General features: G+C 54.1%; 2 protein-coding genes across 2 annotated transcripts; one reads left to right on the top strand and one right to left on the bottom strand.

The window, feature by feature from the left end:
- The first annotated feature begins 1,339 nt into the window (after positions 1-1,339).
- OAZ1 (ornithine decarboxylase antizyme 1) lies at positions 1,340-5,247 on the top strand. The gene is given in 6 exon segments (XM_069877871.1): positions 1,340-1,527; positions 3,508-3,565; positions 3,567-3,653; positions 3,782-3,954; positions 4,618-4,703; positions 4,818-5,247. Coding segments are annotated over 6 exon segments (651 nt in total). The 5' UTR covers positions 1,340-1,411; the 3' UTR covers positions 4,949-5,247.
- Positions 5,248-7,691: 2,444 nt separating this feature from the next.
- PEAK3 (PEAK family member 3) lies at positions 7,692-12,400 on the bottom strand. The gene is made up of 4 exons (XM_069877839.1): positions 12,094-12,400; positions 10,991-11,118; positions 10,028-10,680; positions 7,692-9,517 (listed from the first exon to the last, which is right to left on the bottom strand). Exons 1-4 carry the CDS (start codon positions 12,198-12,200, stop codon positions 8,516-8,518), a joined length of 1,890 nt encoding a protein of 629 aa, XP_069733940.1. The 5' UTR covers positions 12,201-12,400; the 3' UTR covers positions 7,692-8,515.
- Between the last annotated feature and the right edge of the window lie 2,716 nt (positions 12,401-15,116).

The raw sequence follows: 15,116 nt of genomic DNA, 5'->3' as shown, positions 1-15,116 counted from the left end.
ATCCCTTAAACCCCTCCAGGGAAGGGGACTCAACCCCCTCCCTGGGCAGCCTCAGACACTGCCCAATCACCCTTTCTGGGAAATATTTTTTCCTTATGTCCAGCCTGACCCTCCCCTGCTGGAGCTTGAGGCCATCCCCTCTCGTCCTGTCCCCTGTCACTTGGGAGAAGAGCCCAGCTCCCTCCTCTCCACAACCTCCTTTCAGGGAGTTGGAGAGAGCAATGAGGTCTCCCCTCAGCCTCCTCTTCTCCAGGCTAAACACCCCCAGCTCTCTCAGCCGCTCCTCTTCTTCTCCAGCCCCCTCACCAGCCTCGTTGCTCTTCTCTGGACTCGCTCCAGAGCCTCAACATCCTTCTTGTGGTGAGGGGCCCAGAACTGACCCCAGGATTCGAGGAGCGGTCTCCCCAGTGCTGAGTCCAGAGGGAGAAGAACCTCCCTGGCCCTGCTGGCCACGCCGTGTCTGATCCAAGCCAAGATGCCATTGGCCTTCTTGGCCACCTGGGCCACTGCTGGCTCATGTTCAGTCGCTGTCAACCAACACCCCCAGGTCCTTCTCCTCCTCTCCCTTGCACGGCATCCCATCCCTTGCAGAGCATTCTTCACGCAGCATCCCACCCCACCCCTCTCACAGCATCCCATCCCATCTCATCCCATCCCGTCCCTCGCAGAGCATTCTTCCCACAGCATCCATTCCATCCCATCCCTTGCACAGCATCTCTCACACTGCATCCATCCCACCCCATCCCATACCTCGCAGAGCATCCTTTGCATCCCATCTCATCCCATCCCATATTATCCCTTGCAGAGCATCCATCCCATCCCATCCCATCCCATCCCATCCCATCCCATCCCATCCCATCCCATCCCATCCCATCCCATCCCATCCCATCCCATCCCATCCCATCCCATCCCATCCCATCCCTCGCTCTCCTGCGCATGCGCGCCGCTCCTCCCCACCTCAGCCAGGGTGGCGGACGCGGGTCTCGAACCGGTGTCTCTCCGGGCAGTGAGCGCCGCGGCGCCGCGCAGAAGCCCTGCTGGTCGAACCCCTCCAAGCCCCGCCCACCCGCAGCCGGCGCAGCCAATCAGAGCCCGATCTCCTCCCCCCTCCCGTCCTGTTGCCCTTCTAACCAATGGCGAGTCTCCTCGAGCTCACAGCCAATGGGATAAGAGCTTATCGCTCCGCCCCCCGCGCCTCCAGCCAATAGAAAGAGAGAATTTCTGAGTGACAAGCGGGATGTCCAATAGAAGTTGAGCTTTTCTCGTTGGGGCGTGGCCTCGTTGGAGGGCGTGCCCTGAAAGGCTATATAAGACCCCGCTGAGGCACCGCAGCCATTTTGTGTAGCAGCGCCTGGAGAGCGGTCGGCGGGGAGGCAGCGGAGGGTTTCGGGGTTCGGACCAGAGCGGCCGGATGGTGAAATCCTCCCTGCAGCGGATACTCAACAGTCACTGCTTCGCTAGAGAGAAAGAGGGGAATAAAAGCACCATCATGCCCGCTGTGTTGAGCCTCAGTACCGGACAGAGCAGGTGAGGGGCCGGGGCCTCCCTCATCCTTCGCACTGCCGGGTGCTCGTCGCCTCCTCCCTCCCCTTCAGGGCCCGTCCTGATCTTCCTTTTTCTCCTCCTCGTCCTCCCGGCACCGATCGCCTCCCCGTGAAGGGGGGAGGGCAGCGCCGTGGCAGGGGGAGGGGCAGCCCGCCCTGCGGCCTGGTCCCCCTCCCCCTTGCACAGAAAGGGTGGGGAAAAGACCAAGAAAAGGGGTTTTTTTGAGCCCCGTAACGCGGTCAGAGCTGGGTGGGAAGCAGAGCCTGGAGGTGGTGGGAGAGACCCCACAATTAGGGAACGATTTGTCAGGATTGGAAGGCGTTATCTTCTTACGTAACGGGGGATGTTCTCGAGGACTAATCGAGGGTGTTGAGCCCAAAGTTAGAACGTAAGAGCGTTAGTTTAAAACTGAAACGGAAAGATTAAACCATCCCGATGGATGCTGGGAAGCAAAAACTTCAGCCAGGGTGTGGAGTGATGGGAGCGCAGGACCCTGCTCTGCCTTGCGCAGGGGAAACCATGGTCAGATCCCTGCGAAAGGGGGTTTAGAATTCGTTTAAAAAGCCATTTTCATGCTTGTCTGCCGTCTAAAGGTTATTTTTTTCCAAGAGGTGAAAGTACACATAAACATAGCTCTAAAACATATTTTCAGTTGGGAAGCGTAGGCAGCCTTCGTTATGCACCAGGTGAAAGATAAAGGATTTTTCCTGGACTCTTGGAATAATCTTTAGACTTATTGATAAGGGTAATTAGCAGTGCGTAACTCTACAGTCATTCTGAGATAAATTAAGTATCTATTGGTAGTGCTAAAGAAAAGTATCTCTCTTTGAAAGAGTGTAAAAGAATGGATCGAACACTTCTTTAATCGAGAGAACACAAATGTGGGGTTTTTTTTAATAAAACTTCATTTATTTATGCCTCTCAGCATAAAATATTTGACCTGTTAGCGCCTTTCTAATAGGTATTATTCATCGTAAGTTTTGAGCCCTTTAAAAAAAAAAAATTCAGCTGGTAGGAACCGTGCAAAATGGTGGATTATTTTGTACATGTTTATTCTGATTTGCAAATGGCTGCTGGCATTCGCAGACAGGATGATTGTGAAAATTTCCCGAAGGGCCTCGATTGCTGCATCTGCTGAGATGACGCAACTCAAGAGTGAGCCTGCAGGGTGAAGGATGGTGCAGAGGGAGGGGCCAGGCAGCGCAGCTTTTCTGCTCTTGGTACAGTCGAAGGCTTATTCGCTTAAGCGGCCTCGTATGGACGGGGTGAAACTCAGCGTGCGTACAAGAAATACATTTAATTTCTTAAGAACTGAATTGAAACGAGCGGGGTAAAATTGCTCTGAAGGATTCAGTAGATAGGCTTGTAGGGTTTGAAATACTCTCATGCGGCCTCAAAGCTCAAACTGGTGGGCTCGCTTTTGATCTCTGCATTTGAGGTAGTGCTGGCTGTGGGGCTGTGGCAAGTAATTTTCTGACCTCGAGCCAAGAGTGCTGATGCAAAAATCAAAGGTAATTAGAATTAGGGCTGTGTATTGCAGGGAAAAATCATCTCTAGCTCACTGGGCCAGTCTACTCTTGATATCTTAGGAGAACAAAGTGAGGGGAAAACAGGGTCCTGCATATGTGATAGCAGGAGTCTTTTGAGATCAGGTCAAGCACACTGCTACCTTGGTAAAGGAATCTCGACTGGAAAATATTTCCATTTCTAAGTTAGCCTTTCTCTCACAGCCTTGCAGCAGTTGGTTTCTGACCCTCGTGGGTCTGGGCGTGAGGCAGTGTCCCTGGTCTTGGAGATTCCTTTGTCTTCTTACATCCCTTGGTTGCAGTGGGAGGAGTTGCCTAGGCCTATGTTTAGGTGTTTTTCTTTTTTTTTTGAATCTGATCGCTGTTTAGAACCCAGAATGCACAGGGCTTTGTCTAACGCTGCCTGTTTACCCCTCTAACTGCAATCCTTTTTCAGTTCCAGGGTTCCCTTCAATTGCTGTAGTAACCTGGGTCCGGGGCCTCGGTGGTGCTCCTGATGTCCCTCACCCACCCCTGAAGATCCCAGGTGGGCGAGGGAATAGTCAGAGGGATCACAATCTTTCAGCTAATTTATTTTATTCGGTGAGTATGAATAGTAATAAGCAGCTTGCTCTGGTGAGCTTGAATGCATTTCTTGCCTCAAGGCTATTAATACAAGCTACCCCTTCTCCAAAACAAACTACAAATAACTGTGTGTGTTACCACTACAGGATAATCGGCTGAATGTAACAGAAGAACTAACATCTAATAACAGGACAAGAATTCTGAATGTCCAGTCAAGGCTTACAGATGCCAAACACATTAGTTGGAGAGCAGTGCTGAACAACAACAACCTCTATATCGAAATTCCCAGTGGTGCTCTGCCTGAAGGGAGCAAAGACAGGTAGGTAAAACAAACCTGCAGCTGCAGTTTAACCCGCCTTGATCTCGAAAGCCCATCAGTAGGATGGGTTAACACGTCACTGCCGGTGTTTGATTTCCATTGTTCTGAAAGTTGAAGTCTAATTGTGGTGCTTGGTCATAGAATCATAGAATGGTTTGGGTTGAAAGACCTTAAAACCCGTCCAGTTCCAAGCACCTGCCATGGGCTTGGACACCTCCCACTGGATCAGGAGGCTCCAAGCCCCATCCAACCTGGCCTTGAACCCCTCCAGGGATGGGGCGGCCACTACTTGATGCTCTCTTGCAAGAGGCTGCAACTCAGTGATTCTGGTTGGAGGGCTTTGTCAGGCAGAACCACCCAAAAGATGTGTGATTTCAAGCTGTGTTCCTGGATGTTGGCTGCTTGCTTTTGTCTGCTGAGAACATCAGCCTGATTCAGGTTCTGTCACTGCAGTTCTCCCTTCGGCTGCGACGAAGAGCAGTGTTTGTGTAACTGAGGACCTCAGTTTCTGCCCTCGAGTTAAACTTGGGGCTCAGGGATTTCGTACGGGCGTTGTGTCTCCATCCCCAAGTTCATGTGCAGATGGGCTCGCAGGGCCTTGTTAACTCTCTCTGAGGGCAGCGCTTGCTTGTGTGCATTGAACACCTTGTCTTTGTCTTGTAGTTTTGCAGTTCTTCTGGAGTTTGCTGAAGAACAGCTTCGAGTTGATCATGTGTTCATTTGTTTCCACAAGAACAGAGACGATAGAGGTAAGTGGCAACTCATGGCACTGCCTCTAGAGATAGATACGAATGCAGGAGTGGAAGTTGGTTTCCATGTACAGTAATGTATGGGTGAAACTTGTTCTTTTTCTTTTTTTCTAGCTGCATTGCTCCGTACTTTCAGCTTTTTGGGCTTTGAGATTGTGAGACCAGGGCATCCCCTTGTCCCCAAGAGACCAGATGCTTGCTTCATGGCCTACACGTTTGAGAGAGACTCCTCAGAAGAAGACTAGATTGCAATGTTTGCCTCTTAGAGCTTTCTTGTTGTCTATAAGGATGATTCTGTAGAAATTTTGTCAACATCTATTACAGTAGCTATAATTCTGTACGAAACGTTGTGACCAACTGCTCTGGTGGTGAGATGTTGAAAATTTCAGACTCCACATCTTTTTCTGGATTTGTGCGCATGTTGTGGTTGTGCAAATAAATGCTCCCTCCAAATTAGCAGTATATTTCTTGAAGTTTAATATTGTGTTTGTGATACTGAAGTATTTGCTTTAATTCTAAATAAAAATTTATATTTTACTTTTTATTGCTGGTTTTAAGCTGTTTAAGACTTGAACTCTTAAGAGCTGGCTCTGGAACTGCCCCAACCATTAAAGTTGCAGGTACTGAAAGGCGTTGGTCATTCTTTGCTTCACTGGAACTCATGGCTATGATCTACCAGGACTTGAAATCATCTTGCAATCCTTTAAAAACGTATTTTTAGTGAAATAATCAGCGGGTGGTTTGGTGGAAACACTGATATTTGGGATCACCGCATCCCTACTCCTATCAGGATGTGTTGGGGGGGTGGGTGTTTAATCTGATCACTGCATCCAACCTGGCCTTGAACACCTCCAAGGATGGGGCAGCCACCACTTCCCTGGGAAACCTGGGCCAGGGCCTCACCACTCATGGTGAAGAAATTCCTCCTATGTCCAGTCTAAATCTGCCCCTCTCCAGTTGATCTCCACTGACCCTGGTCCTGTTACTCCAACCTTTGTGAATAGGCCCTCCCCAGCGTTCCTGGAGCCACTTCAGGTACTAGAAGCTGCTCTCAGGTCTCCTTGGAGCCTTCTCCAGGCTGAACAACCCCAACTCTCTCAGCCTGTCCTCGTACGGGAGGTTCTCCAGCCCTCAGATCATCCTTGTAGCCTCCTCTGGACCTGTTCCAACAGCTCCGTCTCCTCCTTATATTGAGGATTCCAGAACTGGACACAAAACTCCAGATGAAGTCTCTCTGGAGAGGAATAGAGGGGCCAAAGTCTCTAAAGGGCTGGGCTTTCAAGCATCACATTTTTTTTTCTCCATTGGAAGGTGGTTCAAGCACTGTTTGAGCTGAGGAATCTTTCCTCTATAAAGCCTTGGAGCAGTGAATCCCTGGGGTGGGTTGTTTTCTCAGGTTGTTAAGTAGAAGCACCTGATGTTCATGAGTGTGTGCTCTGCGAGGCAGATGCTCTGGGTAAGCAACGCCGAAATCGCATGGAATACCCCAAAATGTTACCCCTGAGATTCCTTTTTAGATGCAGCAGAGAGCGGATCCCATAGTGGGATCGGCAGCGTGAAGTAACCTGGGGGATTGGCATCGTGTTCGCAGAGAGCTCATTTGGTGAGCAGCAACACAGTGGAAGGTGGGTGTTGCTGGTGGTCTGCTTAATTGGTTTCTGCTAATTATATCAGCCTCTGGATAGCACTGCTGGGCTCTGCGCTGTGGGTGCCGGGGTAGAGCCTGCAGGACAGCTGGGACCTGAGCTCCAGGCTGCGCTTCAGTCCAGTGAAGGGATGAGAGTAAATGGCCTCAGGTTGCCCCAGGGGAGGCTTAGATTGGATATTAGGAAAAATTTCTTTACTCAAAGAGTGGTGAAGCCCCGTTAGAGGCTGCCCAGGGCAGTGGTGGGTTCTCCGTCCCTGGAGGGGTTAAAAAAATGTGCAGATGTGGCACTTCAGGACATGGTTTAGTAGGGATGGTGGTGTTGGGCTGACGGTTGGACTGGATGAGCCTAGGTCGTTTCCAGCCTTAGTGATTCTATGACTCTATGTGCGTGGTCCTGCCTTGAAGCCCCCTGTAGATGTTCCACTGACCTTGGCTGCTCCAAGCCAAGGGAGGGGGTCACCTAAGGTGGACCCCAGAAGCCGGGGTGCTCAAGGGTGCTGGTCTGGGCCTGGGGTAGTCCTGCAGGAGGAAATTTGGTCTTTGTTTCTCCAGATTCGGCTGCCCAAGTTGGCTTTGGGCAAACTGCTGCTGTGCCATGGGCTTTACTGCCATCTTGTAGCCACACAAGATACTACAGGACAGGTGATGGGGACTGCAGGGCTGGGCCCATCCAGTCCCACCCCTGCCATGGGCTGGGGCACCTCCCACTGGATCAGGAGCTCCAAGCCCCATCCAACCTGGCCTTGAACCCCTCCAGGGATGGGGCAGCCACCCCTGCTCTGGGCAACCTGGGCCAGGGCCTCCCCACGCTCACAGAAAAACATTTTTTCCTAAGATCTCATCTCAATCTCCCCTCTTTCAGCTGAAAAATGTTCCCCCTTGTCCTATCCCTGCACTCCCTGATCAAGAGCCCCTCCCCAGCTTTCCTGGAGCCCCTTTCTGTACTGGGAACTGCCCTAAGGTCTCCTTGGAGCCTTCTCTCCTCCAGGCTGAACAACCCCAGGAAGCCTGGATGATCCATCTCACTGCGTGCACAGCCCACCGGCGCTGCTGTCAGGTCATAGTTGTGAACGGATTAATGATTAATTAATTAATTCTAATAAAAGTGACCTGAGTTGGCCTTTGCATGGTGTTCCACTGTGCTGGTCGCTTGGCATCTGCGTGGGTTTGGGGACCAGGGTGCAGCTCAGGGGTAGCAGATGCAACCCTGCAGCCTGAGCTGTGGGTGCTTGTCATAGAATCATAGAACAGTTTGGGTTGGAAGGGACCTTAAAGCTCATCCAGTTCCAACCCTCCTGCCATGGGCAGGGACACCTCCCACCAGCCCAGGCTGCCCAAGGCCCATCCCACCTGGCCTTGAACACCTCCAGGGACATAGCAAATGATTAACCAGGTGCCATCGAGGCTGTTCTGCCTCATCACTACCAGGCAGTGAAGTTTGGCTTTGTTTTTCTCTCTGAATGCATCGCCGGGGTGTGCGATGCTGTCAAGGAACCACATAAAGGACCAGTATTTAAGAGACTCAGCTCTGGGTTTTATTGAAGCTGTGTGGCGGCTGTATTTCCTCCTTTCAAATGTCATTGATCTTTGTGACTGTGCCACAGATTGTTTCCCGAAAGAGCAGGCTGCACGAGGTATTAGATTTCTGGGCTTTAAGGTGAGTGGTTTTTGCTTTGTTATTTAAACCAGCGAAAGCCTCGGCCGCAGGAGGGGTCCAAGGGTGGTTGAATCATAGAATCATAGAATCACAGAATCACCAGGTTGGAAAAGACCCACCAGATCATCAAGTCCAAGCATAAGTTGTGCAAACTAAGCCTCGTAAACCCGACCCGGGATAATCAGCCACTAAACTGGAGCTTGGTGATGTGGCTTCCATCCAGCCGTCTTCCCTGAGATGCTCTGAGAAACTGGCCTCACAGCATCAAACGAGAATCGATCGTATGTATAAAAACACACCTGGTATTGTGGGAGCCATGGATGGAATCTGGTCCCAGCTTCCTCCTTGATGTGTGGTAGGGGAGGTGAGATCGCGTTTGCAAAGAAAGTTTTCCCAGCCAGGTTTCTCAGAAGCTTCCCAGCTTGGATTCCTTTTGAGCTGGTGGATTTGGCCAAGTCCTCGTGGGCTTTGAGGGCATCTGTGGGTGGACTGAACTTCAGGTTGCCTTTAAGGAGTGTAGAGAACCTGAGTGACTCGGTAGAGGGTTTGTTCGGTGACCTCCTTGAAGTACTGGCAGCAGAGCCACTCCTCGAGGCCAGGGTTCCCCATCACTCCAGCTGAATTCTCCGCAAATTTCAGGAGCAGCAGAGCCCTCTTCACCTCCACCCACCTCTGGAGCAGGGGGAGAGTTTTCTTGCTCCTGGCAAAGAGCTCCTGGCGAGGCCCCCAGAGCAGGACCTGCAGGATGCTCCTTGCCTGCTCAATGGAGACCCTCTTGTGGGGGTCTCTGTGGAGAAGCAGTGCAGCCAGACGCTTGAGTCCCATGGAATAGATGGACAGAGAGGGGATTTCTGGAAGTCTATTGCTTCTGAACCCCAAGATGTTCTCCAGAGAGATGTCCACGTGCAGGATCTGGTAGATCAGCATGCCTACATGCAGCTCTTCTGCCACCTGGGAGGGCAGCGCAGCAAGCCCCTCAGTCCAGTCCTGCTCTTGGCTGGCTGAACAAGGTCTTCGCTTCTCTTTAATCTTGAAGAAGCTACTGATGAGCAGCCTTGGAAGGGACAGCCCCGGGGACGCCACCTTGCCTTGCTGGCTCTGGGAAGGACACGGGCTCTGCACCAGCAGCAGGTTCTCAGGGCAGAGGTCCCCCTGCCTCACCTTCTGCACCCGGAGATGCTCCAGCCCCATGCACACCTGCAGGAGGAGGAGGCAAGCCAGGCGTTCGTAGTGCCCAGGGCTGGTCCTGTGCAAACCATGGGATCCTCTCACGAAGCCTGCCAGGGTTTGGTAGGGAACCTCAGGAGAAATGAACACCTGCAGGACAGGGTGGGTAGCAGGACAGGCTGGTTCCTCTCCAGATGGGGATCCACTCTGCTCTCCAGGGCTTCCTGGGAGCACCAGCTCCTGAGGGAGGTGGTCAGTGAAGTGGCCGATCACACGCTGGATGTTGCAGTGAACCCCAAGAGAGCTCTGCGCCCCCAGGCTGGTGCAGCTTGGCTTGGGGACCTGCAAAGAGAGATGGGGCATGGGCAGTTGTGAGAGGATGGAGGCATATGTGTCTTCTCCTGGGTTGGGCCACCCCCTCAAGACCACCAGCATGATGCTGGGCTCCCCAGACCCTCTGAACCCCCTGGTGCCTGCTGGAAAAGGGAATAGAGGGGAGGTTTAACTCCCAAGTGAGCTGCGGAGCTGCTTTGATGGGTCTCATCCTGCTTGAGGAGCCAGCTCTGCTCTTTGCATCCGCTGGCCCCTCAAGACCACTTGCCAGGGCATCTCCCCCAGTGGTGCCGTTCTCCTCGTGGACCTTTGAAGCCGTTGTCCTCACCCCAGCAGCGCCATCGCCTTGAGCAAATGCAGAAGTAGGTGCAGAAAGCGGAACCACCTGCGTGCTGGGGGCAGTGGAAAAGCCCCACGCTCCTCGTTCGCGTTTGCCTGCAGCGCCGGAGCCCCCCATGCCCTGGGATCCAGTCTCCCAGCCTGCACCACCCAGGTCATTTCCCTCCATTCCCCGCTTACCTTGGCTGCAAACACCAGCTGCTTTTGCTTAAAAGTGAAGCCCACCCTGAAGTACCACGCGTCCCCGCTCTCGCAGCACGGCTCTCGGTCCAGGATGCTGAGCGCTGCCCATCTCTTCCCTGCCAGCTCTGCCTCCAGCAGCTGCTGCTGCTCCTCCAGCCCCACGAGCTCCTCCTGGATGCGACCTGCGAGCCGGGCCAGGGTGGCTGCCTGGCACCCCAACAACACCCCACACACCCCAGCTTGGTTCTCCAGCAGCTTCCCCAGCTCCCCGTCCACCGTCCCAAACGTCAGCTCCGCCGGGCTCGGCCACTGGGTTTTTTGCAGGCTGCTCCAAGCCGCAGGTTCTCCAAGGCTTTGAGACTTGGTCAGGGGCTTCTTAGGTCCCCGGGAGGGTCTTTCCCATGGCGGGATGGAGCTGGGAGCCCCCTTCTCGTTCCGTGCTGGGGTGCTGGAGAGGATGCCACCAGCCCATGGTGTGGGGTCACCCTGGCAATGTCGGGATGGTCTCTGCTCCGGGAGGGACTCTGCTCGCTGGAGCTGTTTTTTTGGCAATGGGGGAGGCAGGGGATCCCGGTTGGGTTGAGAAAGGGAGCTCCTGGCTCCTTCCCCTCGGCTGGCCTTGGTGGGGACGAGGTGGGCTCGCAGCTCTCCTGGGGAGGGAGAATCATAGAATCATCAGGTTGGAAAAGACCCACCGGATCATCGAGTCCAACCATAGGAACAGACATGGCAAGGCTGAGACTTCCCCAGGAGGAAGGAGGGGGGAAAAGTGAGAGAAAGAGTGCGACGCGAGTCCAAGCATGTTGTTATTGGCCCCACTGCATGTTTCCAGCCCCAAAGCGATGCCCAGCCCCAGCTGGATGCTGTAGGAGGAGGATGGAGACAGTGGTGGGGTTTGATGCCACCATCCAAGGTGGCACCTCGGCCAGGAGGAGGTCAGTGAGTCAGGGCATCACTCACCTACGTTGCTGTAGATGAGGGCTGAGCTGGGGGGTCGAGGCGAGCAGCCCCCCGGCGTGTCCGGCATGGAGGTGGGTGGTCCGGGGACATCCAGGTCCAGGCTGCTGCAGCGGGAATGCACACCAGCCCTGCACCGAGCCACGAGTCAGTGCTTGCTCTCCCCAGCTCCAGGGGGAAGGATAAGCAGAAAGGGGAAGCGGTGGCCTGGGGACGCCTGGCTGTGTGGTTTTGGGGTAAAAGACAAAGAGATTGGGGTCCCAGTGCCTCCAGCTCCTGCACTGGGGGTGCTCCCAGGGTGGGGGCTGCTCTGGGGCTTCACAGGCGCTGGTGCAAAAAGATCCACGTCTTCCACCTCTTCTCCCGAGGGACAGGGGACAGGACGAGAGGGAATGGCCTCAAGCTCCACCAGGGGAGGTTCAGGCTGGACATTAGGAAAAAAATTTTCACGGAAAGGGTGATTGGTCCCTGGCAGAGGCTGCCCAGGGAGGGGGTTGAGTCCCCTTCCCTGGAGGGGTTTAAGGGCCGGGTGGACGAGGTGCTGAGGGACATGGGTTAGTGATTGATGGGAATGGTTGGACTCGATGATCCGGTGGGTCTCTTCCAACCTGGTGATTCTATGATTCTGTGATTCTATGATTCCTGGTGGTTCCCCTTGGGCAGCTGTGAGGATGCAGTGGAGGGAACCTTCTGGGTGAGAGCAGGAAAAGCCTTCGACATCTCCAGCCGAGGTGTGGGGAGCAGGACAGCGGGGAAAAGCAGAGAGCTCGTGAGGAGGAGAGCTGTGGGAAGGAGCCACCCGCTCCCCCAGCTGGGGTTTCGCTTCTCTGTCCTGGCCAGGCTCAGGGTAAAACTGCAGCTCAGACCCTGCTGCCGCAAACGATTCTGAAACCGCAGCGGCTTTTGTCAGAAACTCCGGTTTCTGGGGACCTCACTTGCTGGGCAACATCAGCCTTTGCCCTTGCTCGGCCTCCGTTACCCCTGGGGAAGCTCAGATTATCGCCTTTGCCTCTCCCTGTGGTACAAAGTGTTGGGTTGAAGCAGCCTTGCTGGGGGAGCTGCTGGGGAACTCAGTTTTGGGTCCCATTTGCCAAGCATTTTGTTACCTCTGAGTTTTCCCTGGCAGTGGTGGGGGTCCAGGGGGCTCCGGCTCCATCTCCCGGCTCGGTAGCAGCTCCCGCTCCCCGTCCCGGGCTCTCCTGGTGCTGGTCATGACCTGCTGGGAATAACCTCACACAACTCGCTGCAACCCTGCTCGCAGGAGGATGTTCTTTCAAAACCTGCAAGTCTAAAGGAAGCCAGGGGCTTGGCCTCGCTCCCCGGTGGCCCCCGGTGCTGCTCCAGAGCCGCTTGCTCCCTGCAGAGGCTCCAGCTGGGGCTGCAGTAGAATAATAGAATCATAGAGTGACCTGAGTTGGAAGGGACCCACAAAGGTCATCGTGGGCAACTCCAGGCTCAACAGACCCAGTGACTTCAGCTGCTCCTCATGCACCTTCCCCTCTAAAGCCTTCACCAACTTTGTGGCCTCACCCTAAGCAGCCCCACGTCCTCTTCTCACCCCAGCCTGAAGCTGCTTCCAGACTTGCGCCAGCGTTAACCCACCTCGCTATCTTGTGGGCACCCTGGGGTGGCCTGACCTAGAATCGTAGAGGGGACTCACAAGGATCATAGAATCATAGAATCACCAGGTTAGAAAAGACCCACCGGATCATCGAGTCCAACCATTCCCATCAATCACTAACCCATGTCCCTCAGCGCCTCGTCCACCCGTCCCTTAAACCCCTCCAGGGAAGGGGACTCAACCCCCTCCCTGGGCAGCCTCGGACAGAGACCAATCACCCTTTTTGTGAAAAATTTTTTCTTAATGTCCAGCCTGACCCTCCCCTGATGGAGTTTGAGGCCATTCCCTCTCGTCCTGTCCCCTGTCCCTTGGGAGAAGAGCCCAGCTCCCTCCTCTCCACAACCTCCTCTCAGGGAGTTGGAGAGAGCATTAAGGTCTCCCCTCAGCCTCCTCTTCTCCAGGCTAAACACCCCCAGCTCTCTCAGCTGTTCCTCTTCTTCTCCAGCCCCCTCACCAGCTTCGTTGCTCTTCTCTGGACTCGCTCCAGAGCCTCAACATCCTTCTTGTGGTGAGGGGCCCAGAACTGCCCCCAGGATTCGAGGAGCGGTCTCCCCAGTGCCGAGTCCAGAGGGAGAAGAACCTCCCTGGACCTGCTGGCCACGCCGTGTCTGATCCAAGCCAAGATGCCATTGGCCTTCTTGGCCACCTGGGCCACTGCTGGCTCCTGTTCAGTCGCTGTCAACCAACACCCCCAGGATCATCGAGTCCTTCTCCTGTCCCTGCTCAGGACACCCCAACATTCACTCCGTGGCTCTGAGGGTGTTGGCCAAACGCTTCTGGAATATTGTCAGGCTCAGTGCTGTGACTGCTTCCCTGGGAGCTGTTCTAGTGCTCCACCATCCTCTGGGGGAAGAACCTTTCCCTAATGTCCAACCCAACCCACCCCTGGCACCTTCCTGCTGTTCCCTCAGGTCCAGTATTTGCATCACCTTTGGTGCAACCTGTTGCACCATGTATCTCCAGGGCTTTGAGGGGCCTGTGTGGGGCTCAGTGGGTGCTCAGTAGCCTGAAGCTCCCCCAGCGAGGAGACCACCTGCCTTTGTGGTTTCCTCACAGTTTATTTTGCAATCCAGATTTTCCAGCCAACACCAAGTGAGCCGGAAGGTTTGCGGCTGTTGGGCTGTGGTGCCGGGGCCGTATGCTGGAGCTGATAAAAATACAGCTGGGGGCTGAGTCATGATTGAAGCCGGTACCAGCTCAGAGCAGATGCACAAGACTTTAGGAGATGGGGTAACGGGGAATGGCTTTAAAATGGAAGGGGGAAGATTTAGACCAGACGTTAGGAAGAAATTCTTCATGATGAAGGTGGAGAGGTGTTGGTCCAGGGGAAGTTGTGACTGCCCCATCCCTGGAGGTGTTCAAGGCCAGGTTGGATGGGGCTTGGAGCCCCTGATCCAGTGGGAGGTGTCCCTGAGCATGACAGGAGGTGGAACTGGATGGGCTTTGAGGTCCCTTCCAACCCAAACCATTCTATGATTCTGTGATTCCTCGGAGTGGAGGTCCGAGGATGGAGGGGATTCTGCTCTGGTGAGCCCTCAGCTGGGTGCCCTGTGTTCAGTTCTAGAGTCCTCAGCACAGGAAGGATATTTCTTCCTAACATCTCATCTCAATATCTCCCTTCTTTTAGATGAGAACTGTTCCTCCTCGTCCTCTCCCTGCACTCCCTGATCAAGAGCCCTTCCCCAGCTTTCCTGGAGCCCCTTTCAGGACTGGAAGCTGCTTTAAGGTCTCCCTGGAGCCTTCTCTTCTCCAGGCTGAACAACCCCAACTCTCTCAGCCTGTCTTCGGACGGGAGGTTCTCCAGCCCTTGGATCATCTCCATGGCCTCCTCTACTTGCTCCAGCAGATCCATGTCCTTCCTGTGCTAAGGACTCAGCCCTGGTTCCTACAGGTGTCCCCGAGGTCATGGTGCACCCAGCCCCTGGCCGTTAACCTCCTGGGTGCTCTTGTGCCACGCAATTATTTTTTGTCACGCAGGAAATGAGAGGAAAACCCTCAATTTCCTCTTTCATGCCCACAAGAGCTCTTGCCCCAGCTGTGGGGCTGCAGGAGCCCCAGGGCGCTGGCAGAACCAGTTATTTTGCAACCAGAGCTGCCCTCCTTCAGCCTCCCCGTGTCCCTGGGATTTTTCGGGATGCAGTGCCCTCCGTGCCTCAGTTTCCCCAGTCAGAAAGATCCCTAGTGCCTGGACTACCAGCCTCATGGAGATGTTTGGCTGTGTGTGTGCACACTCCTGTGTGTATGTGAATCCTTTTAACCCCACCTCGCCCCCCAATTTCCCTGCAAGCAGGAGGTGAGGAGCTGGCTTTGCCCCCTTCAGCTTAAGGGCGTGCTTATAAACACTCTCTTAATAATTAATAAGAGATTAATAGCAGCGGCAGTTTGCTAGCACACACACGCATTAATCATTTATTAGTTATTAATATGGACTTCAGTCCCCTCCAAAAGCCTGTTTAGCATTTATTACGGGGTTTGCAGGGCTGATGTGCTGCAAAGCCTGGAAGAACT

This window comes from Phaenicophaeus curvirostris, chromosome 28 (genome assembly GCF_032191515.1).
Source record: "Phaenicophaeus curvirostris isolate KB17595 chromosome 28, BPBGC_Pcur_1.0, whole genome shotgun sequence".
Taxonomy (NCBI): Eukaryota; Metazoa; Chordata; class Aves; order Cuculiformes; family Cuculidae; genus Phaenicophaeus; species Phaenicophaeus curvirostris.
Note: the sequence above shows the minus strand (reverse complement) of the source record. Positions and strands in the feature narration are given on the sequence as shown.